This window comes from Thermobia domestica, chromosome 9, assembly GCF_964235325.1.
Source record: "Thermobia domestica chromosome 9, izTheDome1.hap1.1, whole genome shotgun sequence".
NCBI lineage: Eukaryota > Metazoa > Arthropoda > Insecta > Zygentoma > Lepismatidae > Thermobia > Thermobia domestica.
In genome coordinates, this window is record NC_137462.1 from 92,371,303 (window position 1) to 92,396,591 (window position 25,289).

Below are 25,289 nucleotides of genomic sequence, written 5' to 3' on the forward strand. Positions count from 1 at the left end.
AAACAAACAGTTTCATATTTGGTTTCTTAATGTTGTTTTCGATTCACAATAAGTGCATTCTCAATTTTTGACCTCCAAGGGCTCAATTATTATTAGACAACTTGAAATTATTCATACTACAATCATTCGCAATTTAAAGGACTTTCGACTTTATGGACACCTTTTTGCCTTAATTAGTCCGGTAAATGAATGATTTACTGTATGATGATAAAGACTACAACAATAACAAGAAAGGCTCGATATAAATTATTTTCATATGAAATGTATTAACAGAATATATAGTGTGTTAAGAAAAAACACATTTTCTAAATTGAGGGCTAATGGCTACAGGAACATGCTCTAGCTGCCGTGTACACATAGCGGCATATGTTAATAAAAGATTCCCTTTTATTGGGTTCCGATCTATGCGTTAGTTGTCGAGTAACAACATATTGAGTAACGTCACCAATAAGCTGTTCGGCGGATTAATGAAAAGGCAACAATGAAGGAATTAAAGGAACAGTACATCTGAGTAAAATTTTGCATAAAACTCGAGAAAACTTTCATGGAAATATTCCAAACGCTTAACCAAGCATAGAAGGATGACTGCATGAGGCGAACGCTGTGGTATGATTGATCGATTTAAGCGTTTTACGGAGGTCGGAAGTTCAGTTGCCGAAGTTTCAAGGAGTGAACGACCTTCCACGTCAACAGACGAGCGACATCCTAAGATTGTGTGCGCTGTAATTAGTGAAAATTGTCGTGTAACTGTTTATGAAGTTGCTGAAGACATTGGTATAAATGTAGGGCCTTATCATCAAATCCTGAGTGAAAAACTTGCAAATTATTTGACAAAACATCGCACTTCCATGTGCCCCACGCACCCTATTCTTCGGACATGCCCGAGCAGGCCCTTTTCTACTTTCCAAGCTTAAAACCACATTCAAAGGATGTTGTACTCAGTTCACAGATGAAATTCAAGAAAATGTGACAAGAGTACTGCACGCCATAAAAAAAAAAAAAAAAAAAAAAAGTTAATTCCAGCAAGCATTCAAAAATTGGAAGAAACAATGGCAAAAGTGTATTAACAACAGAAACAGAGGGGAGTACTTTGAAGGAGATAGTGGTTGAAACATTGTAGAGTAAGCAATAAAACAAGAAGAGCAAAAATTCAGTTTTTTAAAACACAATTCGTATGTTGAATCCGGCGTCTAGGGGTTAAAGTAAATAAATAGACTAAATGTAAAAATATTTTGTTTTATTCTGAAACGAATTATATTACATAATTACATATATTTCTTACAATATTTACAAAGAGGTAACTTTGAGGTTCGTACAAAATGTCTTCCAAAAACACACAACAGTTTTATTACACTAGTATTATACTGTATAAATTACATAATCAAAATAGTTAAGTAATTTGTCACGATTTGAAAATGAGTTTTCCATAGTACTGAATTTGTAGATTAAACGGTTCCACTGCATACAAAATAATCACTTGAATGAATGTTCTTTTTGTGTCTGATATTTTGAAAATTTAAGAATTTCAAAAAATCATATTTAAAAATTATTTTTTCAAAGTAAATAAATAATAAAAATATCTTCTTAATAAATAATAAAATTTCATCGAAATCTCAAGAAGACAAGATTTCCGGGTTTGGAAAAAATCCCATTTAGCCAACAGATACGGAACAGAACAGTAATGATATGAGTTTGAAATGTCTGTTTACCTTCTCTTCCTTTCTTGCAGCTCCAAATAGAATTGAATACATACAGTAAGTAACAAAATTTCTTTCTCTTTTACTGAGCTTATTTTATATTAACCCACTACAAACACGAAAAGAAATTATATAAAAAATGTCTTATTCATATGGCAGAACATTGGCTAAAACTAAGCTATCAGGATTACTTAATTTGTGGAGGAATACAAAAGAATATTAACAACTGAAATTTCATTGGAGGAAGCACTTTTGATGCTGTTTGTATCGTTCTACACCACAACAAGTAGTATTACTAAACGCTTTATTAAATCTTCGCTTTTTCTTCAGTATGGTCTAACTTGTAAGCCGGAAGAAACACCTCTCTGCCCCAATGATTAATACTGGAAAGTCTCCTGTCAGGGTATGTAGTACTTGCATCACCAAGATGAGTATACCTAGTACAAATAAAATTAAAGAAAAAAAATCATGAATTTGAAAATTATTTCACCATGTAAGTGTACAAACTTACCCACATTAATTGACATAATTATGACTATTCATTCCAGCTAAGCTGATAAGACATAAAAACGAACTCCCTTCCCTTTCTTTGCCACTGCAGTAGGGCAGAATAAGTAGCTGATGTCAGGGAGGAAAACTTTTTGTAAAATATAATATCGTGTGAAATCTAAATTTCTACTCTAATTCACTTGCACTTGATGTTCACTGGGAAGGTATTGCTGTTACTTTGGTCCTCATCAACCTCTGTTACTAATAATTAATAGGCCTAACGATATTTAATTTTCATCTTTAACAAAATACTGATTATTATTATTGATGTATTAAGAGTTTTACGATATTTATCAAGGTACTATAACATTTTAAAGTACTCTAACGTTATTAAATAAATTATTAAAAATACGAACTCACTCGCTATAAAGTTAATTTTCATAATTCTTTCATTTACAAGTCAAGGAGGTTGAAAGGCAAACTAGTAGGTTATTGAATACGCAGAGTACTGACATAATGTCATGTGTAATTAGCACATATATTTATCCATTGTATTCTGTAGAGTACATATTTATTTCAATCAAACTATATTGTGCATTTTTGTAGCATATTGCATATTTACTGCTTAGTGAATCAAGAACTTGTAAATCTTGCAATTTTGTGATAAAACATAAACGCGGAAAAAGTTTCGAAATGGTAGCGATCCATCTTGAATGTTTTCAATTCTTTGGGTAAACAGCTCATTTTAATCTAATTTTTGAAGGATTGGCCGACACGAATAAGAAACAGACTGGTGCAGGAAGGCACTGCTCTACCCTCCATAGGCCATTTGAAAAGAATGTAATTATATATGAATCGCGATATAGGAAGTCTATTGTAGTTGACAGCGAGGACATTGTACTACAGAAGAGGGAATATCTTTCTTTAATTAAGAAGTTCAGAGTAATGTGTGGAAAAATCTAAGACCACCGTACAATATTAGAGGTTATGGTAGATAAAATTGTGGATATAAGTAAACAATCCTAATCCTTTTTTGCTGGATTCCTCATTGTGCGTAAGAATCCTACGGCAAAGGTTAAATATTAATTATTGGACCTAATTGAAAATGACGAAAGATCTGTCACTCAGAGGTAGATCATCTTCAAATCAAAATCAACTAAGAATTAGCACAAACGAACTGATGACTCAAAATTTGGAACTTGATTTCTGAACGTACTTCCACATCTTGAAACAAACCGTGTGATAGTCATGGACGAGACGCCTTATTAAAGTGTGACGGTAGATCGAGTTCCAATCATGTCTTTGAAATAAGATGAGCATTAAAAAAACAAACTTACGCACTAATAACAGAAAAAGAATCGAATCGAAATATCAATTCTTTTACTTTAGATATAGTATCGAGTATATCAAAAGTCTGGTGCCATAGCATAAATCCGATATGCGTAAAGATAGCAAAAAAATTGAAGGAGGGGAAAGTTGTTGGAAATAAGTAGATTGCAACCTAAAACGATAGAATTTTCCCAATAACATTAGCCGTTTGAATTCCACATTAGTAAGGTGCCCTATTGAATGAAAAAGCAAGTTTCCAGTTCAGCAGGATGTCCAAACGGAGCGTAAAGGCATACAAAAATGACATGGAGCGTAAGGGCATGCAAAAATGACATGGAGAACATGCATATTGTTGTGTGAAGTACCTAGAACACACTGAACACGTTTCCCAACAATGCTGTATTGTTGATATGTTGAGAACCCAGTGGAACAGCCTGCTGATCTAGTAACGTTGTTTTTTTCATTTAGCATAGGGCGTCTCACCAGTGTGGAGCCTAAACACCTAGCGATTGAAAAAATACCACCATTTTTGATTAAAAATATTTTAAAAAAACTCTCTTTCCATCTTTTTTATCTTTACCCATAACGGAATTGGTCTATAGCCCGAGTTTTAATATACCCTATGTATATATAATAATAATATATATTCATATAATTGGATATCTTATTATCTTAATTGTATGAAATTAGGATATAGCAACAAAAACTTACCCTCGATCATAAAGACTGCAATACGGCAAGTATAATGATCGAATAAAATACCACACGTCAGACGATTTCCAATTCAAAATTGGACAAAGTCTCTCTACTTGTGGACATACATCATCAACTTGAGAAAATATTTTAAGAACATCTGAAAAAAAAAGAAAGAAAAAAAGAATTTATGTAATTGAGGTTATATGTGAAACTTAATCAAGAATTTTTTTTATCTTATAGTAATATATGTAATTTTCTCACAACCCATTTTACGTCATAAAGTTTCTTTCAGTAAGCAATTTTAATAGAAATTTAGCATGAAAATTATTAACTGCGAAGACTACAGTTTTCAACAGACCTAATACCAGAAAGGATTAATAATTTTAGGAATTTCTGTTGGATATTTGTTGCAGGTACGTTCTGTTTGACATAAAAATGTGTCAATTGTGTTGTATTATTTTATATTACACTTAAATATAAAATCAAGTGCCCAAATATTAATTGACGGCACTTCGACTAAGAAACACCTGAAAAACAGCTAAACTACCGATTCTAAAGGCTAAACTTTAATAAACGAAGCTTATTTGACAAGGCTGTAAGTTCAGCAACTCTCAACCAAAACTGAAAATGTAACTCAACGAACAAGAGTTATTAGCACATAAAATATTTCACGAATTGCATGTCTGCGAGCTACCAAGATTGCAAAATTGTAAGTGCCTATTGAAGGTAGGTGTCCTTCTTACAACAGATGCAGATAATGAGGAGACTAGTAAAGATTGGTTGATATAGAATTTAATATCCCATTAATACTAAGGCAACATGTCACGTATGTACAGCTTAACTTGGGATCCGCACCACACGACCTCCCACCAAAAATCTAACCCGGCTCTCAAGCGCCAAAAATGCGTAGTTAATTATATAGCCACGAGACAGCTCGAGACTAGTAGATATATATGAGATCGACATATCGACCTACCATACAAGAAGAATGTTGTTGTTATTGATTACGATTGAGCGTCCCTTTCAGTAGCGAGGCTATATGAGACGTGGACCTACAGCTTAAATAGAATCTGCACCACATGAGCTCCTACCGGTAATCGATCCAAACAGATCTCTTGTGTCAAAGACGCGTACGCTAACCATATACCTACAAGGGAGCTAACAAGAAGAATGGAAAGAGTATAATCACATCCTAGTGTATTAACCTCCAACTGTTAGTGACCATTTTAATCTAAACCAACGTTGTTAGTGACCATTTTAATCTGTTAGTGACCAACGTTGTTATTACAAAACAATGTTGAGCAGAATACCTATTCCTTAATGTTAGAGATATAATAGAAATGAACGTCCTAAAGTTCATTTAGAGGATCTTTGCTTCAACTTCAGCAAAATTTATTTTGTTTCACTCTACATTGCCCATATTATTACTTAAATGTAAAATATTGCCTACTCTTCAAAAATCAGGACTTCTTGGGAATAATTACATAGATCTCTTGCTTCAAGAAACGTTTGTAACTGTTCCAGGATTTTTCTTGAAAATAATATTTGGTCTAGGAATTAATTCGTGCGGTTGGTACGCACACATTGAAGCTGTAGTACAAACACAAAATACATAAATACCTTAAGAAAAATATTGTCCATCGCTAGCCACTACTTTCGCCCATCTGTCAGGCAATGTACGGATTCCGTGGCGAAAGAAGTCCTCATCCTTGGAAGCGATCCAGTCAGAGACCCACGTTTCGATATCTTCTGAAGAAGTAAACCGCTGTCCAATCAAATCGTTGTTCATGCAATCGAACAAGTAGTAGTCCGAAGGAGCAACATCTGGTGAATACGGCGGGTGGGGTAAAACTTCCCATCCGACATTTTCTAAATAGGTTTTGACCGGTTTTGCGACATGTGGGCGAGCGTTATCATGTTGAACAATAAGTTTATCATGTCTGTTCTCCCATTCTGGTCGTGTTCTGGCCAGAGCTTGCTTCAAACGCATTAATTGTCGTCGATAACGCATTAATTCTCCATTCATAGTTTCACCCGGTTGCAGCAGCTCATAGTACACCACACCTTTCATATCCCACCATATGCACAGCATAACCTTTGCACAGTGAATATCTCGTTTTGGTTGTGATGGACCTGGTTCACCTGGTTTCACCCAGGCCTTTTTTCGTTTAGGGTTCTCGTAATGGATCCACTTCTCATCACCCGTAATAATTCGATGCAGAAACCCCTTTCTGCTCTGTCGTTGAAGCAGCAATTCGCAAATGGTTTTTCGTCTTTCAACGTCTCTGTCTTTCAATTCATGTGGAACCCAATGTGACATCTTTCGAATCATTCCCATGGCTTTCAAGCGTTTGGAGACTGTTGTTTGATCAACGCCTAATGCTGCTGCAAGTTGTTCCTGCGTTTGACACGAATCCTGCTCGAGCAATGCTGTCAATTCTTCGTCTTGAAATTTTTTTGGCTGTCCAGCTCGCTCTTGGTCTGCCAAGCCGAAATCACCACTTCTAAACCGTGCAAACCACTTCTGACACGTTCGCTCAGCTAGAGCATGGTCACCATACACTTCCACCAAAATACGATGACTTTCAGTCGCACTTTTCTGCATGAAGTAATGCAGTAGGACACCCCGCAAAAACACTTTATCAGGCACAAATTGCGCCATGTTCACTTAACTACAAACTGGTGTTGTTGACGCTTTAATCCACTGCCCTATACTACGAACAATACGCGATGACAGGGGTTTGCAACACATGTGTGGATACACGGAACTGTGGGACGCTCCGTTTGTTGCGCCATCTCTTGTCCACCCGCACGAATTAATTCCTAGACCAAATAGAAACTATATCTTACGTCGAGATTAGCCCCTCTCAATACAAAGATAAACTGTTGGCGCAAGAAGTTGTTGGTGGCAGTTTGTCTGTGTACTGTCACTACCACCGCGAACTATAATGTGAGTACATAGTTGCGTCTTATACACTTTTATTTGTGCATAACTGTGATTTTATGTTTTTAGGTAGTCTGTGTGTGTAGGTGATCTACAATAGTTTAAACAGTGATTTTCATATTATTAATAATTTCTTTTCCTCAAAAACTTAACTTTAGAAGCCATTCTTCAATTCAATGTCTGACCAATGGCAGCAGCAGAATTGGTTTCTGAAGTGAACCCAGTAAAGTACTTATAATCAGTTAAAAATCCAAAGCGGCATAAAAGATTCGCCATCATAGGTATTCTACCATTATTGGCAGGTCACTTTCCGCAACTGACAAGTTTCCATGCTCAACGGTCTTCAGCTAACCTCTTCGTCTTCATATACGGTTTTCCTTGTTCTGATACCGTCCATCAACTAACTGCAGCCTCTTTCACCCCCCTCCTCTCTTCCGCAATCATATACCCTCTATCACGACCCTCATGATAGAGATCCTTCTCAGCCAAGGTACCAAGTTTCTCTTCCTCTTTTCAAATACATTTAAAATAGTCGTTTCTCCCTACCATTTATAAAACCCTCTCATTCGTTTTCCGCTCGATTCCGCTAATTTTATCCATTCTTCTTCACACCCACATTTCGAAAGCTTCCAGTCTTTTTTTAATTGATTTTGCGTAATGTCCATGTTTTTACCGCATAAAACGATTAACAAAAATATGCCACACTTTATCTTTGCTATAATCACCAATATGTTTATATCAGCTTTAATGGAAAATAAATAGAAACCATTCCTGAAGATGAGGAAGAAAATAAACCACAGGTGGTAGTTCATTAAATTAACTTACCTGAATCAGCATCGGAAGATCGTACACCTGAGACGAGAACTTTTACACATTCATTGGAATCTACAAACGATTTGAGGCTAGAGCTTAATGCACCATCTACCTTCGTGATATCAAGATGATACCTGCCAAGAAAGCCTTAGGTCAATGACACAAATTCAATACATTTAGCTCTATAACGTCAAAAATAATGATTTATGATCAATATAAATGTGTAATAACTACTACGGAAGTGGTTCGTAAAATAATACAGAACATCAAAATAAATAAATAACCAGTCACTGCATTTTTACGTTCCTTACACGGAACAATTAATTTTACTATTAAATTTTTGGGTGGTTGGTTTGTCTCACAAAAACAGAGTTCTGAAGTTCTTCTCTTCATTTAAATTGTACTTTTCAGAGCGGGAAAAGTAATAACAAGAAATATGTTTCTTAATACAAAATATGACAGAATTTGGATGGAAGAAAAATAATTGGGAAAGATTCGAATTTTCTTTTCTAGAACCAAGACTGAAAAATTTTACTAGTCTATCAGCACCGAAGTCTGGAAGATTAGAACCTTAACATTTTCTAATTGTGTGAGACAGTGGGAAAAATTAAATGAAATGAAATCTTTGAGTTTTATGTTCCATGGTTATACCGGCTAGGCTAAAGGAGACGGTAATGATGAGAAATGAATGAAATGATGGAATAAATAACGTGGAAGGAAACGAGAGAACCCCGAGAAAACCCACGAATATGGTTTGTCCACCACAAAGCCCACTTGGTGCGAGCTGGGATCGAACCAGGGACTCCACGCAACAAAGGTGAACGCTCTACGACTGAGCCACCATGCCTCCTGAGATAGTGAGCAATATACAAATACGTAAGATAGTAAAATACCTGGATAATACAATGCACTGAATCTGAAATTACCGACAAAATCATCAAATATAAATATTCGGATTCACAGATACCCGAATGGGCAACACGCTTGCTTTCCATGCCCATGATTCTGGGTTCGATCACCAGTAGGATTATCGTCGAAGAAGTGATTCGACTACCCTTTACTTTAAATGAACATTAGCTGAAAAACCCTAGAACTTAAAAATGATTTTTTCTAAAAGAAAAATTTTTCATACATTTCGCAATGATTTGAAATAAAATTATGGTACATAATAATTTTAACATTAATTCTTAAACAATATGACCATCTATAGAAGCGTACTCAAAAGGAGGCTCAAGGCATTCTTCCTCACCGCAAAATAGTTGAAAACTAAACAGTACATATAAACTATTAAAAACAATGTATAACTATTCTATTACACAACATATTTCAAGGCTATGTGATAAAAATAGATAAAAACAAAAACCCGTACCAGTTTCAACGCGCTAACTGTGTTTTCATCAGACTTTCAGTTGAAAAGAGTGGAAGTCTGATGAAGACACAGTTAATGTGTTGAAACTCTTACGTGTTTGTGTTTTTATATATTTTTATGTATTTGTGTTTATATATATACATAAACCAACACCGACAACGTTTGGTAGGTGATTCCTAACACCAAGATAAGATGAAAAGTATAGACCAACCTGGGTGCACAAATGCTTCCCTTAGGAGTTATAAGCTGCTGAAAAAAAAAAATGAATTTCAAAGGTCCAAAGCTCCAATACTCTGAGACCTACCGTAGTCGGTTCAAGATTTTATTTAGGAACCAGTACGTGTCCTATCCAAATATCCGTGTTCCAGAATCCTGTGGTACTTCTGCAACAATTTTTATACAGGTAGTTGGTGAGTACTTCAAATTATATGCCCGTAGCAAAACTGCCTCTATAAAAATTGTTGCGTGAGTTCGTCAGGATTCTGAAACATGTATTTTTGGATAACATACGCATTAGTTCCTAAGTGAAGTCTTCACCCGACTACAGTAGGTCCCATAATTTTGGAGCTATGGATCTTTAAACTTCATGTTTTCATATTTTCGGCAGCCTATAACTCCGAAAGGAAGCATTTGTGCATCCTGGTTGGTCTACACTTTTCGCCTTATCTTGATGTCAGGAATCACCTCCCAAACGTTGTCAAGTGTTGTTTTGAAACAACATGTATACACACACACACATATACGAATATTCGGACCCAAGAGGAACGGGAATAGGGAATGGCGGAAACTTCATAACGAGGAACTACATAATTTATATGGTTTACCCAACATTGTTAGGGTCGTCAAGTCTAAGAGGCTTAGGTGGGTGGGTCATGTAGCTAGAATGGAAGAAAGTAGAAACGCTTTCAAAGTCTTGACTGGAAGACCAATCGGAAAACGACCATTAGGAAGACCTAGGCGCAGATGGGAGGACAATATTAAGATGGATCTTGCAGATATTGGAATACAAAGTGGAAACTGGATGCAGTTAGCTAAGGATAGAAGTCAGTGGAGAGCTTTTGTGAACGCGGCATTGAACCTTCGGGTTCCATAGACCATAGAATTAGTTATATATCGGGTGTTGCAAAATAAGTGTTACAACTCTTGGGAGGTGACTCCTGCCACTGAGACAAGAAAAAAAGTTCTCTTCAACTTTCTGCTATCGGACATAGTTTCAGATCTACAAGGCGCCGAAAGCGTGGGAAAATGACTTTCGGACGCCAATAGTTCTGAAACTATCCAACATAAAGAGGGCGGGTAAAAAATTCACTGAAGAAGTCATACCTGCTCTATTGAATTTTGCATGTTTCACAATCCTACCGTGCAAGCGCAAGGGATTCCCCAAAGGAACGTAGGGAGTCCCGGATAATCTGCCAAATGAAACTTGGTCTAAATGGATATGAATTGATAGGTTTTCTACCAGGTAACAATAATTCGTTTGTCTTAAGTCGATATCTGGAACAAATACAAAATGGCGGACACCTTTATGCCCGTTGTGTGTGGTTGCATAATCGCCAGGTACGGATGCTGACCAACAGTGACGTTCTGAGTATTAATTGCATCGAATTTGTACTCAAATGCTCTAGAAAGACATCTGGAGTGTCGGTACAGCATAACAGATGAAGCAGGGTGATTCACATGTGTGGAAACACTTAACGAAAAATGCCCAGAAATGCACTCATACTCAGTAAACGTGAGTTCAAAGCGTCGGAAATGTAAGGATTAGCGTCAAAAACATGAAAGCCATTGCCAATTCACCAATAATATTTCTTCAAGCCGATGCAATATGATGTGCACGGTTGCATACCAATAAGGATGCAACAACTGAGTCCAAGTTGAAATTGTGCAATGGACTCAGTAAGAAACTGGGTAAACTAAATGAATGTCACTAGTGGGATCGCATGATCGATATTGAAATGTGGCCAATGTGTGTGTTGATATCAACATGTAACTAATATACAAATGTCAACATGTCGCACTACTGCTGGGACACCATCTCACATGCGAAAACTAGGAAAATAACGTTGTACATTATGCTATTACATCTGGTGCACCTTTTGGTAGAACGTAACTAGAACACAATTGTATCAATGTCCCTTTTTGTTTGGGACATTGTCCCACAGTCGACACATATGAAAAGAAATCTCTTAATGCATGGTTCAAACTCTGATAGAGCGTGAAAATAACAAACTTGTATCATGTCACACGTCTTCTGAGACATATGATGTACTCGAAATATAGGAAAAAACCTCCAGAAATTTGTATCTTACACACGGTGCACATGCCAAGACAAAGACGAAAATGAACCGATTTGGCACATTTAACACTACAGCTGGAACACCATACACATGGAAAATAAAACAACATGAGAGATAGGAACAAACGTCTTAAAGCTCTGATTGTTTACAACTGTCCAGTAGGAGTAACAAAATGAAACACACAAGTATGTCGGGAGGCTGTACAGCGGGGGACACTTCTAAATGGTACACCTTAGCCGTAAATCTCCATATGGCTGTACCATTTAGAAGTGTCCCTCGCTGTACAAGAGGGCTTGCCAAACAAAGTGGGCACTCCTCAAAGAAATGAATACAGACAAAATGAGGCTCCTTCGAACCTTAGGGCTAGAGCGCTCGCTTTTGCTCGTGAGGTCGCAGTTTCCAATCCTACTGGGAGCCCACGGCCTCAGATTCAGGACCCGAGTAGTTATTTTCCTATTTTTCTCACGTGGGACGATGTCCCGGCAATGTTGACATTTGTTCATTAGCTACATGTTGATATCAACACACACATTGGCCACATTTCAATATCGATCACGCGATCCCACTAGTGACATTCATCTAGTTTACCCAGTTTCTTACTGAGTCCATTGCACAATTTCAACTTGGACTCAGTTGTTGCATCCTTATTGATATGCAACCGTGCACATCATATTGCATCGGCTTGAAGAAATATTATTGGTGAATTGGCAATGGCTTTCATGTTTTTGACGCTAATCCTTACATTTCCGACGCTTTGAACTCACGTTTACTGAGTATGAGTGCATTTCTGGGCATTTTTCGTTAAGTGTTTCCACACATGTGAATCACCCTGCTTCATCTGTTATGCTGTACCGACACTCCAGATGTCTTTCTAGAGCATTTGAGTACAAATTCGATGCAATTAATACTCAGAACGTCACTGTTGGTCAGCATCCGTACCTGGCGATTATGCAACCACACACAACGGGCATAAAGGTGTCCGCCATTTTGTATTTGTTCCAGATATCGACTTAAGACAAACGAATTATTGTTACCTGGTAGAAAACCTATCAATTCATATCCATTTAGACCAAGTTTCATTTGGCAGATTATCCGGGACTCCCTACGTTCCTTTGGGGAATCTCTTGCGCGTGCACGGTAGGATTGTGAAACGTGCAAAATTCAATAGAGCAGGTATGACTTCTTCAGTGAATTTTTTACCCGCCCTCTTTATGTTGGATAGTTTCAGAACTATTGGCGTCCGAAAGTCATTTTCCCACGCTTTCGGCGCCTTGTAAATCTGAAACTATGTCCGATAGCAGAAAGTTGAAGAGAACTTTTTTTCTTGTCTCAGTGGCAGGAGTCACCTCCCAAGAGTTGTCACACTTATTTTGCAACACCCGATATATATATATATATAAATTGTAAAATTCGTCTAGTCTCTCAGAAATACAACTCTGGAAATGATAGTGTCTGTTGCACTTGGTTCCAGCACAAGCAAGCTGAGACATGTAAGATGGAAAATGTTAATTGATGAGTTTTCACACGAATTAACACAAATAATCGAATCGTTATAGAGATACATACAGCCTTTTTTAACACCACAACTGCAAAGTTAAATTTAGCTTCTTTGCGTCAAGACAGGATTTTACAGTGCATTTGAAAGGGAGGGTCAGCACTGAATAAGAAGAGTACAAATCGTTAACTACTTATCTTTTGTAATTTTTTCTGCTGAATCCTGTTAAAAAATGCCACTTTTGCCTATACCTGTCTATCTATCTAATTAATTTTTGATACATTTCTATTGATTATGATTCCTTATGGAACTTCTTTTCGTAATATTATTATATTCACTTAACAGAATGAAAGTCCTACTTACCGCTGAACAGCGTCATCAATGTAGGATTCCACTTGTGGAAATGGTTTCAAGTTCCTTATGTACAAGCACGAAATTTTTCCTGTTGGATATGATTTTCTGATGACAGCATGAAGCAAATGTAAAACAGCAGTGGAGTCTCTGCTGCCGTTAAAGGCGAAACACAATTCCTCAGGTCTAAAATAAGAAGTATTTAGTTCACTAAAATAAGAATTGCATAAAAGAAAAGAAAAGAAAGAAAAAGCTATGATGATAAAGGATATAAGTGAAGGAATCCAGCCAAAGAAGTTATGTATATAAACACAGCAACTACCAAAATGCGTCTGATTGAAAACAGTAATGACATTGAATTTTATTCTGCAATTAAGGTTCTTTTTTCCGCAACAATATTACTTACGACGTGGACCGAAAGCTTAACGCGAGGTCCCAATTACATGTAGTTCAACTAGGGATCGATCCCCTGTCTTCTGCTGAAAATTAACTATGCCAACTATTTGACTATTTAGTCAGAAGAGAGCTCAATAATGAAAATGAAAATAAAAACACTCGTTCTTACGTAAAAATAAAGGTATTTTATCTCCTATTCTCTTGACAGAGACATATTATATTTGTAATAATATTTTCTACTCCCATCTAAAAACGATTTATACATAATAAAAAAGCTCCCTATTCATGAATCATTATACAACGGTGTATTTTTATCTTACTTCAGCTCTGAAGAATTTACCTTATGTAAACAAGAATATATTACGGTGTTACTTACTTGTAGTTTTCAACACACTCTTCCAACATGCCCAAAGTGTTCCGTAGTAATATGGAGAAATTACTATGATATTCCTTCTCGACTAACTTAGATATTTTCTTGTACGCATCTACATGCGGCTGTTCGTCGTAATTCACGATTTTCTCTACGAGAAGGAAGAAAATAAAATTTTCAGTAAGAATTATAAATATGATGCATAATAAACTAACTATACTTAAATGCTCTATACACAAAAGGCAGAGCCGAAGCTGCATAGTAATCATGTTTCTAGCCTTCCTCTCTACAATTATACGCCATTCCGACTGCAGATATTTAGCTCGGTACCCCTGAGCATTGTTTCTTCTTTCCCTTATAGTCGTAAATTTGCTAGTCTACGCAGAACTAAATAAATATATCTTAAACAATAGGGATTTATTTTTATAACTACATCAGCACCATATAAATACAGTGCTATATGAGAAAATAGGCAGAAATCAACAGATTTTTCCTTTTATTATGCACCCTATAGAAGATAATTTAATAAAAATCCTGAACAAAAAATGAAGGACTAGCACGAGAATCGAACTCGGATCTCTGTGATTTATAGTGTCAAAGTACAATTCATTACGTTACTCCCATAGAGCGAATGATGTGTGGGTTTTTACGGAACGAATGGGTAGCGCAGCTATTGGCACACTGGCACTATAAGCCAGAGACTCCGGTTCGATTCCCGGATCTGTCTCGCATATTTCACACTTTAATTTTTATCCTATATATAGTTTTAGTTACTCTATGCAAGCATATCGTTCAACAAAACTACGGAGAAGGGGACGATATTTCCAGTTCCGTAAAACAGAACAACTCTTCTCGATAATGTCAGTTAAATATGAATGCCACCTTCAAGAGCACAAGGACAAGGAAAGCCATTTTCAAATACGAAGAAATACTAGGGTAAAAATCTGACAAAAGTACTGACATGTAATACAAGATGAACAAACAAACAAGGAAAGAAAACTTCTACGTCCGACAGTTTTGCACAAATGCAACTCTTCTGCTCTTCATCGTATCTCGCCTCTTTCAACCAATTTTCTTTATTCTTTCCCACTTTAAGATGACAGCCGAATTTAGATGCTGATATGAGGGAAAGTACGTCTCCTTTATATAGAACTATAAGTATTCAGAGGATAAGCTGTTTTTTATTATGTTTATGAGCGCCAATGGCAGGATTGAGCTTGTTCTTACCCTGGCAATTTATTATATATATATATATATATATATATATATATATATATATATTGCTCTAAGTTGAAAATAGTATTGAATCTTATCCTTGTTGATTCCGATTCAATCCTTAAACCTTACTCCGTCTGGATTTCGAAAGACACGCCCTCTTGATTACAGGAAGTTAATAGCACATAAAAACAACAACTATATGTAGATTTGTCTGTAAGAGTACTTAGGACAAACAACATACAATCCATAATGGAGTGTGTAAGACCTTTCCATTCTATCATTTATGTATAGCAGGGATGTCCAATGTGTCAACCGCAGTCTGTGTCACACTGTTTGCATTGTTATTACATTATGATATCCTCTAACGGGCTAGTAAATACATAAGTAGACACCCGGTGATTTCAGAAATGAAAAGTAGTCCTGGCATTTAGAAAGGTTTGGTACACCTGATGAACAGTATCTTTACGGCAATATATGATTTCAAACGTGTGCGTGTGATTTTGTGTTCAACCTCCCTTGGAAGTATACTTCGTCGAACAAAATAATTATAGTACTCGTATCCTAATTTACGTAGTAAGTATCTTGTCATACCCTCAGTGCAGAAAAGGGACGACAATCATCAATCGGTATGATCAACCAACCAACCAAAAAAAGTGTCAAAAATCCTTACATGACAATACAGAAAGAGTTTAACTTATTCTTAATCTTGCAAAACATCATTACATTCTCCTAATTAATTCTTTGAACAAATACAAAGCAAATTTCTTCAACAATTAATTAATGAATGAAGCATCTACGCTCAAAAAACAATAATAAACCAGTGAGAGAATGTTCCAAGAGCATTGCCAGAACGAACTTAAAAAGAATGGAGAGATGGAGTGGGAAGGATAACTGTGATTGTTCCTACATGTAAAAGTTAATCTTTGTATCCGCACCTTCTTCGCTTTCTCGCAAAAATTCGCAAAATATCATCTTTCTATGACTTACGGTTCCCGAGATATGACACATTAAATCTCCAGAAATTAGAACTTTTTTGGTCAATATATGAGGAACGGTGGCCAATTAGCCAGTGGCCACCGGTTACTATTTGGTACCAAAATGTTCACCATCCTCTTAGGTATTGATCAATACCAATGCCATCTCTCTATAACTTACGGTTCCCGTGATACGGCTCCTTACATCTCCTGAAATCGGCCATTTTTTGGCTAATACCTCGGGAACGATAAGAGTGACGCGAAAAATTTCATCATCCACACACCCACCCATTATATATATATATATATATAAAATCAGGTGTTCTATAAATGGCGCCCACGGACCACAGAGCACTATTTTACCGGCAGCTTCCTTCAGCTGCTATGGGGAATCAAAATTTCACAATGTGGCAACGTCGCAGATTAACTTGGAGCCATTGGCATTAGTCTACGAATACAACAAGTAGTTGAATTGATTGCTACACTAATAAGTGATGCTAGTGTCGATCAATATCGATTTTAGCTGCCATCTGGAAAGAATCGATATAACTATTTGATAGATTGGTAGATCTATTCTACGGTTCTTTATATGTGACGTTGCCACATAGTGCAATTTGTGTTTCCAGACAAGGACTCGAGACGTTGAAAATATTAAATTTATAGAAAATATTAAAACTCTTAGTTGTATTGACAAATTAGGAATAAGTGGAAGTTGATTAAGCAAACTTCATTTGATTTCCTAATATTAAGGATACTAAAATGTTATTGAAGGAATATGAAAATAATGATCCAATGAAGCGTATTACCCTAAAACCATGTACGTAAAATGATGCACCTTGAGGCAGACGATCTCGAAGAGTATTATATGCTTCATGTGATGCTTCTTTCGTATCGGCTTCCACTGTTATCATCACTCGGTAGTAGCTGTAACAATAATCGATAAAATTAATAATATGTAATGTTAGGAATGTAAATATTGCATCATCGTAGAGCTGCTAATCTTACTTTCATTGTATTTGCATTATTAGTAAAGACCATATACAGGGTGAACTACTTAAAGTGACCCGTCCTTGTAACTTCTAAACTAATTAACGGAAAACGTTGAAATTTTGTAACAATCAAATATTAAAAGGAGAAAGTAGTTTGACCAACTCCGCAATACCACCAAATTAACAGTGTTGCAAATCCAATAAAAAGTTATATTTTTTTGAAATATTACATGAGCTTATTGCATATTTCAACTGTCTCCCTTAGCTTCGGCGCATAATCGTGAGACGTTTAACTAGAAATCTCATTCCATCTCATATATATTTGAAGTATAAATGTCAAAAGATAATTTACAATATCACAAACATCCAAATTTTGAAGGACTCTACAACAGTACTAACGCCGAATAATTACAACCGAAGCTTCAAGGAATCGAAAATTTTGAGTTTTTAGAAAAGGGTTTCTTTCGGAAGAAAACGTTTATACAATTACCATATCTAAGGAGTTATATGGCTTTCTATAGACAAAACAAGTATAATCCCGTTTACAGCAACCTGATATCTCAAACTGTTCCAGAGATCTGATAACATTCATAGTTTGAATGATGTATTTGTGAGAAATATTTAAAATGATTGTAACTTTCCTTTGCTTTTACGTATAACATTTTGGCGAGTGTATTTGGTTTTGCAATTACATAATTTTAAATAGTGCTGTAAACTACCAATGTTTATTGCATTTCCGGAATTGTTTGAGACATCAGGTTGTTGTAAACGGGGTTATGATTATTTCGTCTATTGAAAACGATACAATTTTTTTAGATATGACAGTTATATATTAACAACTGTTCGAAAGAAATACTTAAAAAAAAAAGAAAAAAAAGAAAAGAAAAGAAAAAGTCAAATTTCAATTCCTTGAAACTTTGGCCGTATTTATTCGAAACGCGTCACATCAAGGTCATAGTATACGACATGAAGTTGCTTTGGATGTGCACCGCGTCGTCCACTTCAGTTGCGTTATTACTATTGTAGAATCCTCCAAAAGTTGGATATTTGTGATACTACCTTGGTTGGCAGCACTAATAATAACAGGGTTCATACAATAATATTGAACTCAATTTCACTGTATTTTCCAGGTTTTCCAGGTATTAATTTTGCAATTTCCAGGCCTAGTGGAAGAAACTAACAGTAAGAGAACACATACATTTTAAGAATAATATATTTATATATTTAAGAATGGCCACCCTTCTTTCGAATGAACGATTGCAATTAAATATTGAGTCACAAGAAAATAAATAATTAAAATAAATAAAATTTAAGTTGCAAAAATATTAAGTTGAGAAGCCTACTAAGGGAATTAATAAGTAAATACTTTTGTTCCATACTTGAATACATTTAAAATATACAAAAATATTAACTCAATTTTCCTGGTATTTCCAGGTTTTTTACTAGATATGATCGATTTCCCTGAATTATCCAGGATTTTTTCTTCCAAAATCAATTTCCTTGAGATTTCCAAGTTTTCCAGGTAGTGTATGAACCCTGAATAAATATGGTGTTATAAGTTTTCGCTTGGCACGAACACTTGAAATATGTAATAGCTTGACGTAGTGATATTTGGAAAAATACAACTTTATGTTGGGTTTTAAATTTCGTTTATTGTTTTGTATTTTACGAAACCAAATATATCAGTGTAATTACCTGTGAAATTGTTTCGGATATGAACCGAAACAGACAGACGGCATTTGAGCAACAACTTCATTGAGAACTGGCGCCAGTGTAACCTCGTCGATAATTACATACAGGAACTTTGTATAGAATATTCTACCTGTAGTAAATAAAGTCTGAAAGACAAAGAAAAAAAATATATCTATTTAATAAAATTACGTTTGGTAAACAATTGATACCTGTCCAATGCCATAAACCAATAGAAACAATAGGGACCGATGAAATTTTACTATTTCATTTCAAACCAGTGGAAGGAACTGTCTTTTGTTTATAACTTTAACATTGCGTTTCGTATTCATTACTCCCTTCCTAAAAGTGTAAATTTGAAATTATTTTTCAAACATGGATCCAAAGGTTTCCAATTCTGAATTTAGGTGCTTTAAAACAGAAATGTCCGTGTCCATGATTCTTCGGAAAGCAAAACAAAGCTTTTCTAGCTTTGAAACCACAGTACATATTCATTCAGTATTACAGTAACTTTCATTTCCTTGATAACCTTTGTAAGCATTTCCAAATATCTATTCACAGAGAAGTGCTTATAACACATTATCCAGTGCATTTTAACATACTACTCTAATAAAATTTTAAGATACCACTTTAATTCTTATAAATCTTATTACACTATGTCAAATATACCTACGAAACACTTCGTTTTCCACAAAGCACACCTTTCTGGAAGCATTAAACTCTTTACGCTAACAATTTAGAGAAAGTGGATGAATGTGTAATACATTTCCTTACAAAGAAAATACAATATTGCTTTAATATTTATACCGTTGAAACAGTATATGGTTAAAGATTTGGATATTCAATTTCAACAATTAAGTCATTTCAACAATAAAGAAAATTCTAAATAATAAAAAAAGGCACGGATTGTTGCCTTCAATAGGTTATGAAGTTCCTTCTCTGAAAATTTGAAGTCTCTAGGTTGAAATTTGTAAGAGAAATCACGAATTTTCGGGAAAGGTAAAAAAAAAAATACATTAGAGAGTTACGAAGACTGTAGTCACATCTATCGGCAAAACTTGTCCCTTTAAACCAACCTTAACGCATATAAAAATCGTGTTTTGAGCATGGGCGGATTTGGAGGTTATTTGCTGTAGGGCGGATCTTCCGGGGGTTTGTAATATCCCTCAGTCGAGTGGGAGTCCGAGAGTTTTCCCGCAGGAAATTGTTAATATAAAAACTCGGTTTTTGAGCATTTTCGTATATAATTTTCTATAATACAATATAAGGGGAAATTTTTATTTTTTTTTAGAAAGTTGTTGTAGGGAATCAAAGTTTCTCCATGCCCTCCCCCCCCCCCCCGTAACTACAGAGACGATCTCCAATGGTTTTCAGTCATTATACACATAGAAATGCAATCTTTTAGGCAACATACCCTCACTGTATTTCAATATTTAGATAGCTGGTATGTCGAGTCAAAATCATAATAAATCATACCGCCTCTGCTCTTTTTCCCACTTCGAACACTGGGTATGATATAATATAATATTCACTAATAATTGCTTTACACTTAGTAAATACAAAATAACTTCAACCGACAACTTTAATTAGTAATAATAATATAAAGGGTGGACCATTTATTTTGATACGCCCTTGTAACTTAAAATCTAACTCACGAAAAATGTTGAAATCTGTAAATGCAAATATAGGCAGGAGAGCAGTTTGACATATTCTGTTTCATCACCAAGTTAATAGTGTTGCTAACGAACATAAAGTTACGTTTTTTTTCCTTAAATAGCACTGTGTCAGGTTATAACATATTTTACACCTACATGTCAGACGAAAACTTAATATCAGATTTGTTATTTAGTGTTGCAAACTAAGGACGTTACAATATCACAGATATCTAAATTTTGGTTTCCTCTATAATAATAATAACGCAACTGAAATAGACTTGGCAATGCACATTCAGAGTACTTTAATGTCTAATGTTATGATCACGATTTTCTCAGTTTTCGAATAAATACTAATAAAAACACGAAGGATCGAAATTTCAAACTTTTTGAAAAGTCTTTGTTTTGAAAAAGTAATTTGGCGAGTATCTCCTCCAATTGCATAGATTACTCTCAATAAATATGAAAACCGTAATGCTGTTTGCAGTAATTCGATACCTCATAAGTTCTGGAGAGATGATAAATACCGCTAAAGTTTGCATCACTGCTTAAAATTATGAAATTCCGAGAACTTGTTGCAATTATACCTATCAAATACGATTGTCCAAAATTATTTTAAAAAGTTCCCACTAATACGCCATTTTAAGCAAAATAACAAAATTTTTTTTTCATGTCTCTCGGACGGTTTGAGACATTAATTGCTTTGAACGACATTATGTTCTTTATGTTTTATTGAAAACTATCTGCGGAACTGGATGTGGTACGTATCTAAACATTTTTTTCGAAATAAAGTTCTTTGAAAAAGCCAAATTTGCAATTCTTTGTAACTTTCTTCCCATTTGTTCAAAATACATCATGTGATGATGACCGTAGTATTCGACACTAGAGTACTTTGGATGTGAATTACTCCATCCATATTATTATCCCAGAACTCCCCAAAATTTGCTACTTTTCAATGTTTGTGATACAGCTGCTTCTTACTTTGCAACACTGCATAATAAGTGGTATTGTAAGTTTTCGTTTTAAATGTAGATTTGAAATATGTGATAACCTAAAGCAGTACCATTCGAAAAAATACCACTTTATGTTAGGTCGATGACAGCAGTTACCTGATTGTATTGGAAAACAATGTCTCCTTCTTGATATTTGCATGATATGAAATTTCAGCGTTTTCTATCAATTAATTTAAAAGTTACAAGGACGTATCAAGATAAAGGGTCCATCTTATATATATATATAGTGTATAACAAAAAGGTCGGGAAAGTTGAATGTTTCGAAACATACATTTGCGATCCAAAAACCACAAAACACGTGTCTAATATTTTAAGAAGCTCTATTCAACTAACACAAAAAATGAAGTTGTCCTATCTCTCCCTAAGGGGGAGGAGGGGACGACCTTAAAATTTCATACGGGAACTTCCTATATTTATGGCAGATTCGGATTCTGCGACAGAAAACACACAACTTTTACTTGAAGTACTTTTGCGTTGTCCTCCTCGATGGCGCTGTAATAGCAAAGAAGTGAGTATCATCGTACATTACTTGAGGTTGATAATAAACTACATATCTCGAGAAATACACTTGCAACTTAAAAGAACAAGAAATATGTTTCCAATAATTTTAAAAGATTTATTCAACTGACATCAAATGAAGTTGTCCGTCCCCTCCATATAGCCACGAGGGAGATACAAAAATAAAATAAAATATTTTTTGTGTAAGTTTATCTATCAACTTCTTTTTTAAAAGAATTCAATTTAATAGACATACACGGCAATCTCTTCTTCAGTCACTTTTTCAGTTGGTTGGTTGATTTCGACTATAGTATCCCGTTCAGTACCGAGGCTATACGACGTTGATCTACAGCTTAACATAAGATTCGAACCAAATGAGATTCTACCGGAAATTGAACCCGGGTCTTCTGCAGAAAAAGTATACAACACTAATATACCAGGTTATCATAAAATAAGTATCGCTGATCAGAAAACTCTGGAGAAGTAACCACTTGACAGAATGTACCCAAACTTGGTAGGAGTATATTTGTGAACGTGCAGAAGCGATTGGTACAGAAAATTAGTTCCAATTTTCGCCACCAGAGGTGATTGTGGCGCTGTACAACACCAAGTTAAGTGCAACGTGGAAAAAACGACACTAGTGATGCTAAATGATAAGAAAGGCTGGAATTACCTCTCCTATGGGTCTCGTGGTATTGATTATCAATGCTATTAATATCCCGTGGTCAGTTGCGGATTTACGGTGAGACAGGACTTTTGAGCTTAAACGTCCTTTAAAAATACGTGTGTGTATATAAAAACGAAGTTAAATGTTAGTATTTCTTGTGCTCCTAAACTACAAGCTTTCCTCAAAATTTCAAGATGGGATTAATGTCAAATCTGTGCTCCAGTCTCCGTTTCAGTGTTAAGTACGGTAAGTGTGGTATGGAAGACAAATGATATTGATATTCAGTGGAAGAAATCTCGTAGTTATGTCTCCCGTGCGACGCATGGCATTGATTTGTACTCCTATTAATGACCCCGTGGTGTAGTGATGTGTTGTAGGCGATGATGATGATGTCGGGTTCTGTCCAAAGGCAGGTCTTTGACAAGAAGGTCCCTGGGCAAAGAAAACCCATGGTGACTAGTACCGTATGAAGTGGTGATGACGTTCTAAGGAGGGACCTACAGGTTAACATGGAATCCGACTCACGTCTGTCTTCACCAGGAATCGAACCCAGGACCCTCTGATCACAAGGCAAAGAGTGTGGGAAGAAAAAAATATGCAAATATTGCATCACCAATTCACTTCTGGCACATAGTGGCGCTCAAACCCGTATCTGGTACCTGGAAAGGTTATTTCATCCTTTCTTATCATTTAGCACCACTAGTGTTGCTTTTCTTCCATGCAGCACTTACTCGGGTTTGTACAGCACCACAATTACCTCTGGTGGCGAAAATTGGAACTAATTTCATTTTCTACACCAATCGCTTCTGCATGTTCCCAAATATATTTCTACCAAGTTTGCTTCCATTTGGTCGAGTGCTTATGTCTCCAGAGTTCTCTGAACAGCGATACTTATTTTATGATAACCTGGTACAACCACATGAGATCTCAGTCGCTTTTTCCGAAGTGTCAACAAAAGCCTTTCTTTTAAAGACCTCCCTGTAGTTACGGGAATTAGAGATACTAAATACGGTTTCTGGGGAGAGCCAAATCCTGAAAATGTAAGGATTTTTCAGAAATCAGAATCTAAAGTAAGTGAGATAATCATATTAATTTTAGCTTATCTGTAACGGAGTAAAGAGATCAAGTACTTATAAATTTATCAATTATCATTCACTATATTCATAAAATCACCAAATACAATACCTTTTTATTTATCCTAAAAGAGTTTCGTAACAAGTGCGGTATACCAGGGAAAATATACACATTCCTCACGACAACCAATGGAAATTTACTTTTAACATTATGTTCATCCACTCCGAAGATTAACTGGGATGATTCTGGGACCTGTAACAAAAAATAAGTATTTTAGATATATATATTATTTTAATAATGCTCCGAGGAGTTTCTCTCGATTGATCTACTTTTCATCTATGTGTTACCTATTATGTCTGGGGCTAACTAACGTTGCAATAGGCAATATATCAAAAACAATGACCACTTTGTTTCAGTACGAAACCCAATATGAACCTTACATTTTCATCTTTGTTTATACGTTATTTTCGAAATTGTATAAGAAATTGTGTATCTACTATGGTCTCCTTTTTAAGTGAATTCAAGAATGAAGAGAGAAACTGTTCAAGAATGAAGAGAGAGTGAGAGAGAATGGAGAGAGTAGATATACTTCACCTGTGATCTGCAGGATCTTTGTCAGAAAAATTCAAAGATGGATTTTTCACTTCTTTATTCCTCCTGCTATTCAAACACAAAAAATGAGTGTTATTTAATTACCTGATAACTGATTTGAATAGAGATGGCCATAAAAATACAGTAAACCTGCCAATTTGGCCACCTGCTCATTTTGACCTGTTCGTCTTGAACCTGCATTTTCCCGTAAGACATTCGTTACTTATTACTCTGTAAGTTGGTTACCTGTCTATCTTGGAGGTTGGCTGCATTGAAGCAATGTTTACCCTATGATGACAATGATAAATTTATCTGCGTATCTTGGCCACGCAAAATACCGTTTTGTTATTTTCTTAACTCTTTCGTATTCCCATATGAGAGGCAGATGTTCTGTATTTGAGACTGGAGACAAGGAAGCATTCCCACGATTTGTTCTTGGAAGTCAATGGCCAGTGCACTACCCCGATAAAGGGGTGGTGAAGGAAGATGTGAATAAGAGAAAAAAGTACGGGAATTCACGAAACGGTTGTACGTATTTGTTTACCCTGTCTGTTTTAGTAAAACCATTAGCTATATCGGCTCCTTTCATCAATGGGGAGTTTTAATAATTCCGGAAAATTCTCAAGGTTAAAGCTAACCATCTCAGTTGTCAACTACTGGCACCTGACAACTTATCGA

General features: G+C 35.7%; 1 protein-coding gene across 4 annotated transcripts in view; it reads right to left on the reverse strand.

Moving 5' to 3' along the window:
* Positions 1-1,235: 1,235 nt before the first annotated feature.
* LOC145694857 (bifunctional FAD diphosphatase/FAD synthase-like) overlaps positions 1,236-25,289 on the reverse strand; it is a 51,409-nt gene continuing 27,355 nt past the window's right edge. For all 4 annotated transcript variants that reach the window (XM_081771553.1, XM_081771556.1, XM_081771555.1 and 1 more), the window contains 8 exons: positions 24,132-24,272; positions 19,123-19,265; positions 17,274-17,362; positions 14,253-14,397; positions 13,493-13,666; positions 7,981-8,102; positions 4,227-4,368; positions 1,236-2,134 (listed from right to left, as the gene is read on the reverse strand). In XM_081771553.1, coding sequence (XP_081627679.1) covers positions 2,005-2,134; positions 4,227-4,368; positions 7,981-8,102; positions 13,493-13,666; positions 14,253-14,397; positions 17,274-17,362; positions 19,123-19,265; positions 24,132-24,272 — 1,086 coding nt within the window. In that variant the 3' untranslated portion in view covers positions 1,236-2,004. The remainder of the gene's footprint in view (positions 2,135-4,226; positions 4,369-7,980; positions 8,103-13,492; positions 13,667-14,252; positions 14,398-17,273; positions 17,363-19,122; positions 19,266-24,131; positions 24,273-25,289) is intronic.